This window comes from Eschscholzia californica, unplaced genomic scaffold, assembly GCF_041429995.1.
Source record: "Eschscholzia californica isolate CP2 unplaced genomic scaffold, dmEscCali1.0.p SCAF_3, whole genome shotgun sequence".
NCBI lineage: Eukaryota > Viridiplantae > Streptophyta > Magnoliopsida > Ranunculales > Papaveraceae > Eschscholzia > Eschscholzia californica.
This window is the reverse complement of record NW_028238420.1, coordinates 16,540,756-16,552,589: the sequence shown is the minus strand read 5'-3', so window position 1 is coordinate 16,552,589 and position 11,834 is coordinate 16,540,756. Positions and strand designations below refer to the sequence as shown.

Below are 11,834 nucleotides of genomic sequence, written 5' to 3'. Positions count from 1 at the left end.
ATATCAACCCATATTTAGCACACCTTCAACAGGCGGTGTACTGGTATAACACATCTCATCACATCTCTGCTCGAACAACTCTTTTTTGAGCCTTATATGGTACATCACATCCATGTTTGTTAGAATATGCACCGGGTGAAGCTAAAGTGGAGTCAATTGATGAAATATTGCAACAACGTACTTAGGTATGAAGAGAGTTAAAAAAAAAATAAGTTCCACACCAAATAAGATGAAACAACAAGTAGATTAAGGAAGGCGAGAGGTTGAGCTTCGAACAGGAGAGTTTGCATATCTTAAGTTACAACCTTATAAACAGAGGTCTACATGTCGACCTGGTAATACCAAATTGTCACCCAAGTACTATGGTCCATATCAAGTATTGGAATGAATACGAAAGGTAACATATTAACTTCAACTACCCAACGGAATCGAAAATCCGTCCAGTGTTTCATGTGTCCTACTTAACCAGGCACACCAATTCAAGATGTCCTGTGAACGAGGAGGAACCAGAGACATCAGCCTTAGAAATGATCCTTGAGGAAAAGGATTTTGTCAAGGGAAATAAGGAACTGTGGCTAACTAAGTGACTAGAAATATTTCGAGAACAATTAGTTATATTGTAGTTATCTATAATGACTATGTTATTCAATTTAAATACGTAATAGTAATTATCTATTATAATAGCTATCCATAATGGGTATTTGATTCAGTTTAAACACATGGTTATCTATTTTGTATTTCAAGTTTAGGGATTTACCTAATTAGTTGCGTAATTCACAACCACAAAGCTCAATTCATAAATGCAAAAGTCGATACCATTGGATCAAGAAACATGAAGAATGTGAAATCCAAGCTATTTTAATGGGAATCGAATGGGCATCTAGCAACAATGTTAAATTCATACATGTTATAAGTGACAATCCAGCGATCATTAAGCATCTTCAAAACCCAAGTAAAATGATTCACTGGCAGTCGAAGGCTCATGTCAAAGCAATTAGAAACCTACTTTCACATTTCCATGGCGTCAAATTCTCTCATATACCTCGCAAAGGAAACGCTCAAGCTGGCAATCTAGCTAAATGGGCTCTTACTTGTAATTATAATTCTATTTGGACAGTAGTTCCATCTTTTCTTTCGCACAAACATCGTAATAATGCACTTGTTTTATTAATTTAGTCGCCTTTGCAACAAAAAAAATTAGGGAATTACTATTTGGAAATCTATAAAAAAACTTTTAAATTTCTAATAAAGATGACAAAGTTAGTAGAAATAAATTTGTAAGTTTTATCATTTGTTGAACTACCGGGTTTCTGAGGAGAGTCTAAGCGAACTAGGGTTTCTTCATCGGAGACATGGAGAGGAGAACGGATCATCCTCCACTGGTCTTGGATACCTCGGAAAGGAATAAGGAGGGTGAAGGTCTGGAGTCACCTGTTGAAGAAATAGGTGATTTAGTGGCTGGAAAGAATACTGTACAAAACCAGATGATGATAGCAGGAAAGGAGACCTCGATAGAGATACAAACTATGATAACAAAGTCGATGGCAGTGGATTTCGAAGCGGAAGGCAAGACGAAACAAGATGGAAATGGCATGGATATGGCAGGTGAAAAGAAGGAGGGTTTGAATTGGGCTTCATTATTCAGGAAGAAGAGTAATGCTAATAAAACAATATTAGATTACTCACCACCGAAAGTAAAAAAAGGGAGAGAGATAGCAGCCATATCGACGTCGGATTTTGAAGATGAGATGCAAAGCTGCAAGTCATTGTTGATAGGTTCGTTCATAGGACCTAGGGTGTCATATGTGGCTGTGCAAAGCGCACTGCAAAGAAGATGGAAGCTAAAAGGAACGATGGAGCTGACCATTCATGGAACATCACTATTTGTGATAAAATTATCGGAAGATGAGGATAGACAGATGATTATAGAGGATGAACCTTTCTATATTGCTCGAAGATTATTCATAATTCGGCCATGGAAACCATCCGTCGAAAAGGAGATAGCTGATCAGAAAACAATACCAATATGGGTAACGCTAAAAAATATTCCAATACTTCTGTGGAACCCCAAAGGAATTAGTAAGATAGCAAGTGTACTAGGCAAAACCAATCATTTTAGATACACCTACTGAAGCTAGGTCTCGGATGTCATATGCACGAGTTTGTATTGAGATAAGAGGGGAAAAAGAGTTGAGGGATGTGATCCCAGTTGAGATAGATGATAATGAGGTAGAAGAGGTAAGGGTGGAATATTCATGGAAACCAGAACAATGCTCTACATGCGGTGTTTTCGGCCATAACATAAAAAATTGTATGATTCATAACCAAAAGAGAACTACTCAAGAAACAAAAAAGGTGGGTGCATCACAGAATCTAATAAATGATAAAGAAATCGATTCTGAAAATATTAGATTGGAGGAGGAAACACCTGTGATAAACCACGAAGAAAACAAAAAGGATGGAGCTTCACGGAAAAAGGTATTGATAGCGCAACCAAAGGAGAGCGAATGGATAGAGGTAACAAAGAAAGACAGTAGGAAATATAAAGAGAAGAACAATGATGTGAATATAACAAAAGGGAATCAACATTGTGTAGTGAACTCAAAACAACCTGGAGTGGAGAATCTTGATGGAGGGCAACCATCTAGGGACCGATATAAACTAGATCCGCGAGAGAATTTAGGTACAAAGAATATGTTCCATACAAGCACTGGAAATTTAAAAAAGACATCAAGAGTAGGAGGTCCAATCAGAAAAGATACTAGATCACATGGGAAGGAGAATATAGAGATGTCTCCTCGACAATTTACACTTTTGTCAAATATCGGTACGGGAGAGAGGTCTCTAAGAGAAGAACTCCATATGTTGAAGAAGAAGAAGAGTGAGCCTAGCAACTCACATAACCAACTGTTAGATGATTAGTTTGGGATGTTGGAACACTCGAGGGCTAAATGACCCTCTAAGAGTCAAGGAACTCAGAGATTTAATAAGAAAGAATCAAATTGTTTTATGTGGGCTGATTGAAACGCATGTCCAACCTCAAAATCAATTACGAATTCAGAAAAGTATTAATCCAACGTGGAAATTTGTGAGAACAAGTACGAGAGAGGTAGGCACTCGATTATGGTTAGGGTGGGATCCGTCCAGATTGAATTTTACTCTAGAATGTGAAGATTATCAAGCACTTACGGGAAGGGTTCAATTAGTAGGAGGAGAGAGTTTTAAATTGGCAATAGTATATGGCAGCAATGATGTTTATAAAAGAAGGGACTTATGGAGGCTTTTACTCCATCAGACAAACCAAGAAGTAAATACTCCCTGGCTTGTCATGGGTGATTTTAATGCTATATTAAGCACAACAGAGAAGTGTGGTGGTAATTCGACTATGACTCATGGGGCACTGGAATTTCTAGATTGTGTCACTAATGCGGGTCTTTTCGACTGTCCGTACACCGGAAGTTTCTTCACCTGGTCGAATAAGCAAGTTGGCGAAGATCACATCAGTTCTAAACTTGATAGAGCTCTTATTAATGTCCATTGGCTTAATCTTTTCCCTGCCGTTAAAGCTGACTTTCTTCCCTCAGGAAGTTCAGACCATTCTCCAATATTAGTCCCTTTTGCTGAACAGACAAGTGGAATCAGGAGACCATTTAGATTCTTCAATGCATGGGTTGATCATCCGACGTTCAAAGAAGTAGTGGAGGAAGTTTGGGCAACTCGAGTTAGAGGCAACCCTATGTTTCGATTGGTGACTAAACTAAAGTTTTTAAAAAGAAGACTTGCTGTTTGGAAGAAGACTCAATTTGGACGAGAGCATGAACAGGTACCCACTCTTCATGCTAATCTTATGTCAGTACAGGTTCAGCTCCAGGAAGCACCAACGGATCAAAGTCTACTGAATCAAGAACGGGAAGCAGTAAGAGCATATAATCAGGCGGCTCGTGCGGAATTCTCTATGATGCGTCAACGATCAAAGGTTGAATGGTTGACGTTGGATGACCAAAATACAACGTACTTTCACAACTCAATCCGAGAAAGGAAATCACGTAATCTTATAACCAGGATAATTGCGGAAAATGGTGATGTTTTGGAGAATAAATCGCAGATTATAGAGGAAGGAGTGGGATTCTATAAAAGGTTGTTCGGGACTGAGGAAGTAAGTGACACGGAAGATTCTATCTTGGAGGGACTACAATTTCCTTTCTCACTTTCTGAGGAGGAAGGCGAGAGACTAATACAGGAAGTTTCGAGAGATGAAATAGTGGAAGCCTTATCTACTATAGGTTTCAATCGTTCGCCAGGGCCGGATGGGTATTCGTCTTATATATTTCTTTAGATCATGCTGGTCTATTGTCGGGGATGATTTTGTAGCGGCTGTCAAAAAATTTTTCCGTTCAGGGAGGCTACTTCAGGAAGTAAAATCTACCTTTGTAACCTTAATTCCTAAAGTAGCTAATGCGTCTTCTATGTCTGATTTTAGGCCAATATCCTGCTGTAATGTTATTTACAAATGTATTACAAAGATCTTAACTATCAGGTTGAAGACTGTTATATTTCAGATGATTAGTCCCAGTCAATCGGCTTTCATATCTGGGAGGTCTATCCAGGATAACATCATGCTTGCTCATGAGATAGTGCGAAATTATCATCGTCTGACTGGGCCACCGCGTTGTACAGTAAAAATAGATCTCCGGAAAGCGTATGACACGGTTAGGTGGTCTTCTCTATTGAAAGTACTTCAGAAATTCAATCTTCCTTCTCGATTCATAGAGTGGGTACGGACGTGTATAACTACTTCGAGATTCTCGATCCTCATTAATGGGGAATCCCATGGCTTCTTTCCTGGTAAGAAGGGGTTGAGACAAGGATGTCCCATCTCTCTCTATCTGTTCGTTATGATTATGGAGGTTTTTGCTTCTTTAATTCAGAAGGAAGAGATTGCTGGTCGGTTTAAGCTTCATCCTAAATGTCGTAATCCAAAGGTTACTCATCTATGTTTCGCTGATGACCTTATGGTATTCTTTAAAGGAAATTCAGAGTCTGCGACTGCACTCAAGAATGTCTTAGTGCTCCTCCATCAGTCAACTGGTCTTCAAGTCAATATTAATAAAAGTACTATTTTCTATGCAGGAGTGACCTCTAATACTAAATCCGAAATAAGAAACATTCTTGATTTCAGTGATGGTATCTTCCCTATAAAGTACCTTGGACTTCCGCTTGTTTCCACGAGATTATCACATAAAGACTGTACACCTCTTCTTGATAAACTACGACATCGGGTGAAGTCCTGGAATTCTCGGTTCTTATCTTTTGCAGGGAGGGTACTGCTTATTAGAGTTGTTCTTCATAGCATGCTTCTGTATTGGGCAGCGGTTTTTGTGATCCCTAAGAGAACAATAAATGAAATTAAGTCAATATTCGGTAGCTTTCTGTGGACAGGAGCAGATCTACACCGGAATCGTGCGGCAATTAAATGGGACGTGGTCTGTCTGCCTACGGAGGAAGGAGGCTTGGGAATTCGATGAATTGAAACCATCTTTGAAGCAGCAAATATGCGACATATATGGGATGTGGTGAGTCAGAATAATACTCTGTGGGTTCAATGGGTTACTAATAATCTCATAAAGCGTCAAGAGTTTTGGACAATGGATATACCTCGTGAATGTTCGTGGTGTTGGAGGCAAATTCTTAGTAGCCGAGAAAAAGCTAAGTTGTTGACTACTACTATTATTGGGAACGGTTTAGCTACAAAGTTTTGGGAAGATATTTGGCACCCAAGAGGATTGCTTCAAGATGACACTACTGTCAATTTCAGGTTCGACCCTTATCTTCATCCTAAAGCAACAGTTGCAAACTTTCTAGGTACTCACGGCTGGACGTTTCCCACCTATATCGAATCTTTACTGGGAGATATTGTGACAGAAGCCCGAACCCTATCAGTAGACATGGAGTGCGAAGATGAGAAGATATGGAAACCTAGTGACGAAGGGGGGTTCAAACTAAAGGCCACCTATGAGGTCCTACGTCCTCGAGGACCTCCTCTTGACTGGGCGGGACTAGTATGGTTTGCTGGCAATATACCACGTCATAGTTTCATCTCATGGATTGCATTGCATCGAAGATTGAAAACGAGAATGCGACTTGCTGCGTGGGGGGTGGTTGAAGACCCAAAATGCCCGTTTTGCCAAGTGGAGAATGAAACAGACTTCCATTTACTTTTTGGGTGTGTAGTGACACAACCTATATGGGAGCAGCTGCTCCACAAATTGGGTTATGTTCACCAAAGTGTCGATATATAGCTGGGAATTAGAAATTCAATGGTGTATCTCTCAGTTTAAGGGTGCCTCTTTAAAGAGTCAGTTAGGTCGATTGACTCTAAATGCCTACATCTACCACATCTGGCGAGAGCGAAACAAATATGTTTTTGAAGGGAAGTGCCGACCACAATCAGAAGTGATTCGTGAGATCAATGAAGAAATTATTATTAAAATTAGCAATGGTACAAAGCGGATAGAAGCTAGCATAGAGACCAGCGACATTATGGAAAGGTGGAATTTGAGTCTGAATGTATCCCACCCAAAGTATACTGCTATTAGGTGGATTGGGCCAAACCAAGGAACTTTTCTTCTCAACACAGATGGGTCTTTGGATACAGACAGTGCGGGTTATGGAGCAATCGTTCGAGATCCAACAGGTCAGATTTTAGCGGCAGCCACGGCAACGACAACTAAAGGAACAATCTTCTTGCATGAGCTCCAAGGAGTGGAATTGGGACTTCGAATTGCTAAGGACCAGGGCCTAGACAACGTGGAAATACGATTGGATTCGAAAAGTGTTACTTCTTTACTCACTAAACCAGCCCACTCAGTTCCATGGCGAGCAAAACGGGTGTGGAGACGAGTTCAAAAGTTGCGAGAGCAGTTCAGTAGTGTGATGGTAACCCATACTTTTAGAGAATTAAATAGAGCGGCGGACTATCTGGCAAAAATGAGGTTAAACACCGGAGAAACAGTGTTAACAATAGGACAACTTCCACCTGAATTAGTGAATATTGTTGACGAGGACTCTAGGGGTACCATAAGGCAAAGGAAAGGGTGGGGCTAATGTAAGGGGTTTTTTAGTTGATTGTGTTTTGCTTTCGTTTTATTTTTGTCTTCTTGTTTTGGGCCGGAGTCCCTTACTCCGCTTATCTTAATAAAAAAAAAAAAGTTTTATCATTTGTTTACTGCTGGCCTAGGTACTATCCAAATATCCATCTTGGTTATTACCACATGGTTACTTGTGTCTGTTCGTACTGATGTTAATATACATAATATTTTTTCAAATAACATGATTACATTCATGACTTCGATACATCACATAATGGAATATGCTCATAACTACCATTAGCTATTTTGATAGGACTCTTAAAGGTTAAACAAAATAGGCTCTAGGACATTATTTATACTCTTAATAACTTGAGTTTAATATACAGAACAGTTGAATCTGTGACACTCGTACTATGACTTCAATGGACCAGAAATCAAAACCACAAGAGCGGAAAGCACCAAACCCAAACGATATAAAGCACCAAACCCGGACGATAAAAAACACCAAACGCAAACAGAAACGGAAACTGCATAAAAACACAAACAAGAAAAGGAAATGGGTACATCAAATCATGGTTCAACATGTGGTGTTAAAGATGTGGGATGAAGGGATGTTGTTATACTACTCCCAGATATCTGGTTAACCATTACAAAAACTCATTGATGTATATATTTGTTAAAGATTGGAGTTATTAGGCATAAATTTTCTGCAGTGATAGTGTAATTTAATATCAATAATGTATGCAGTTAAACTTGATGTGGTCGCGCTAGTCGGCTAACAATATGGACATTGGATATTATATTAAGAAACAAGAACAAGATACAATCATATTGTTAAGTATCAGTGTATCACGATGTACCTCAAAATTTCCATTTGGTTCTAAAATTCACCTCGCCCTTTTGATTTCCTTCCTATCTACAGTTTCTTGATCGTCTTGTTTCGGGTTTGCAACATCATATGTGGCATGTAGACCAAAAAACATATAGTATATTAACATTACGGCAGTGCAGATACCAAACCTCATGAAAGCTTCATAACTAAGTGAACCGATTAAAAACAAATTTATCCCAATTGATAAAGACGGTAGCCATGGCACTAATGGAACACCCCAGATCTTCGGAACACGTCGTTGGGGAAGAAAAAACACAATTCCTAAATTCCCAAGAACCCAAAATAGTGTTGTTATCATGTATCCGGCCCATCTATTACTTGTATGATTATAACAAATTATCGTTCCTATAGACGAACAAATAATCATCAAAAGAAACATAACCAATTTCCATATATCAGAGTTAGGACTAGTATCCCTCGAATAATATCGTCTGACAAGCAATGCGATTGCCATTAACATGAAGATGAAGAGAGTACTAAGTGAAGAAACACTTGAAAGAACCTCCAAGCTTGAGAATAGAGCTACACAGGCTGAAGTTAGGGTTACTAAAAGTGTGGCATTTATGGGTGTTGCAGTTTTCGGATGAACTAGGGCAAACCACGGTGGGATCATATGTGACCGAGCAATCTGAGTTGTATATCGTGCTTGCCCAAGTGCACAGACCAGTAATCCAGTAGTTATCCCCTTAAGTGCACCTAAAGCTACTATATACTTTGCCCATTTCATTCCTACACTCTCAAATGCAACCGAAAAAGCTGTATTCACATCCATCTCAGAAAAATTCTGCATCATACTTAATGACAGAGCCATTAAACAATAAATAACAGTTATCACAGACATCGAACCGATTAACCCGATTGGTATATCAGTTTCGGGATTCTTAGTCTCCTCAGCCATTGTTGCAACCATGTCGAACCCTGTGTATGCCCAGAATAAAACAGCTGCTGCTTGAAAAACACCTCCTGCTCCGTATGGTGCAAACGGAGTTAAATTTGACGGATTTGCTTTCATAAAACCAGCTATCATTATAAAGAAAATCACTAAAACACTAAGAACAGATGCAATCCAATTTAGCTTTGAAGCTCCCCGAATACCCGAAATGGCTATTGTGGAAGTTATTAATATCACAAGAACGGCAATTGGGTCTAAGAGATTGTAGCCTTCTGCAAACTTAGTAATGGGTATACGAAAAAAATCTGGATCACGGTCAATAAGCGTAGCAAAGTACGATGTCCAAGATCTTGCTAGTCCAGCTGATGCAACAATTGCTTCCAAAAGGGTATTCCCTGCAGCGATAAAGGCGACAAAATCTCCTAATTCTACTCTTAAATAAGAGAAAGAACCACCAGCAACTGGAATCTCGACAGCAAATTCTGTGTAACAGAAGACTGATAGTAATGCCGAGAGACCCGATATTGCATAAGATATGATAATAGCCGGACCGGCATGGTTGTGGGCTTCTTGTCCAGTGAGGACAAAAATTCCAGTACCGAACACTGCACCGAAGCTAATCCATATGAGGTCCCACCACGTAAGACATTTCTTCATGTTGTTTTTGCTTTGTTTTCTGAGGATATCGAGTTCATTTGAATCAGTAGAACGGTTGAGGAATCGGTTCTTGAATCGAAATGCAGATTGAGAAAGGGCTGATCTGTAATTTTTCCAGTTTTGGAAAGACTGCTCAGGGAAGAATTCATCTTTACCCCATCTCCAATAATTTCTTGCTTCAGGTTCTTCCACATTCACTTCCTTGGCTTGGTGAAGCAAAGAGGTAGACAGAGACATGATCTAGCCCCTTGATCTAGTTATCGAAAACCTTAAACTTGATTATTCAACAATTTGTCAAGATCATGAAATTATTTCACATGTTGTTTGGTTGATTTTACACATACCCCTTTTGACTTTTTAATAAGGAGTAATTCATGATCATCAAATTAGGAAAAAAAAAAACCCACCACTACAAAGATGATCAATTAACCCTGATTGGCTAATTGGACTGACTAATGTTTGAAACTATAACAATTTAGGGATGGGTTTGACTTGTTTTCTTCTAAGTTCACTACAACCACTACACTTGGAAGAGATTTATTAGAAATAAAATCTGAAGTTGTTAGAGATAATAAAAAAACTCAATTGAAAGAAAGAAGAAGAAATTTGAACAAACCAACTAACCTTTCCTATTATAGCTGAATAAGATGTCTTCAACTCTCCATCAATTGATCTGATGTTAAACCATGAGAAGGAAAGCCATTTGAGTGATATTTGTTTGTGAAACATTCACTGTTAAGAAGAAGAATTTAAATGAATCAGGAGGGATTAGGTTAGCAGATATAGAAAATGAGAAGAGAGTTTGGAGGTGAGACAAAAGGGTATTGTTCTTTCATCATATGTATATCACTCTCCTCTGGTTTTTTTTTAATCCCTTGAACTCATGGTGCTCTATTTTATGTCAACCCATACGATAAAGGGAAAACTAGTATGGTTATATATATAAAGAAAAAAATTGAAGACATTTTGTAAAAATGGAACCAATATAAAAGAGTAGTTGGATTATTAACAGGGACGGAACTACAGCTAGGCCATCTTAACAAAAAAAAAAAAACTGCAGCTAGGCCGAAGGGGGCCATGGCCCCCCCCCCCGACCTAGCCGTAGGTCTACTTTATTCTACTATAGCCATGATTCGGAAGAATTGTCTACTGATACATATAATACTTTTTTTTTGTTGAGATGCATATAATACTTAATAGAAAACATAAATGCTTAGTAGCTTCTTAGTATTACTTCGTAATTATAACTCAATTGACCTGTCTTCGACTCCACATAATAGTGAATTTTTAAATTTTTTGTGTTTCAGTACTTCTTTAGCTGTTTTTTTGTACTTCTCTAGGTGTGTTTGGCCCCCTTGATCTTTGATCCTGATTCTGTCCCTGATTATTAAAGAACAATTTTAATTAGCTAGAGTCAGACAAATCACGAGACCTGGGCATGGTTTCCTTCTTCTTCTCGAACTCTTAAATTTAGATCTAAAATTTACTGAAACCAAACAACAGATAAATGAGATTTCGACGATCTAAGTTTCATGCCCTTAACAGATGTTAGGATTGGATGGAATGCCTCTTAAATAAAAATGATGGTCAAACGTGAGTTATGTTTCATCAAGATTTAGCGACGGTTCCACCTGTGCAACTAAAGGACCAAGCGCACCAAACACATTTTATGCAATCTCTAGAATGGCCTTGATCTTTGATTCATAGTCATTTTTTCCTTCTGCTTCTGCGGTAGTAACAAAGAACGGTTTAGGTAGATAAATAGGAGGAGAGAGAAGCAGCCGTGACGTCAGCAGGCGATTCTCTCCTCCTTTCCACCTTCAACTCAAGCTCAACAAACCCTACGATCCCAAGAACCAATCGAGACGTGAGAAACACAGATTCAGCCGGATTCAGCCATTAATGATCATACCTACTCCATCCAAAATAGTTTATAAGAGACAAAAGAGCATCATCGTTTAAAGCCACGCGAAGATCAAGGGGTGAAGAGAATAAACCCTAGCTATTGGGGGTCAGCAGATTACGATTCTCAAGAGAAGAATAAACTCTTCCAATTCAGCCACCAGAAGTTATTACGCTCCACGTTGCAATTAATCCGGGGAAAAAGAGGAACGCAGATCAACACGTAGAGGTAACCCTAACTCTTAATCTTCTTCTCGAGTGGTTTTATCATTTACTCCGCCGGTTTTGGTTTTATAGTTGGTTTTGGGGTCCGGTTTCTCTCTCTGTCTTTACTATGTTGTCTATCACCACAATCCAATCTGAGTAGACAGATTTGAGGTGCAGCTGATTCCCGAGACTCTTG

At 39.0% G+C, this 11,834-nt stretch overlaps 1 protein-coding gene and 1 pseudogene across 6 annotated transcripts; one reads left to right on the top strand and one right to left on the bottom strand.

Annotated features, from left to right (window-relative positions):
- Positions 1-228: 228 nt before the first annotated feature.
- Positions 229-10,555, bottom strand: LOC147548724 (cationic amino acid transporter 5 pseudogene; annotated as a pseudogene). Of its 5 annotated transcripts, none has more exons than XR_015237623.1 (3): positions 7,949-10,555; positions 7,227-7,615; positions 229-1,299 (listed from the first exon to the last, which is right to left on the bottom strand). The product of XR_015237623.1 is annotated as a cationic amino acid transporter 5 pseudogene, transcript variant X1 (transcript). The 5 variants fall into 5 exon arrangements; XR_015237626.1 differs by lacking the exon at positions 7,227-7,615 and having other exon boundaries at positions 229-489; positions 7,949-9,803; positions 10,154-10,387; XR_015237627.1 differs by lacking the exon at positions 7,227-7,615 and having other exon boundaries at positions 229-489; positions 7,949-9,797; positions 10,154-10,368.
- Positions 5,553-6,299, top strand: LOC147548725 (uncharacterized). Its single transcript, XM_086668107.1, has one exon. It carries the CDS (start codon positions 5,553-5,555, stop codon positions 6,297-6,299), a length of 747 nt encoding a protein of 248 aa, XP_086524233.1.
- Positions 10,556-11,834: the final 1,279 nt, after the last annotated feature.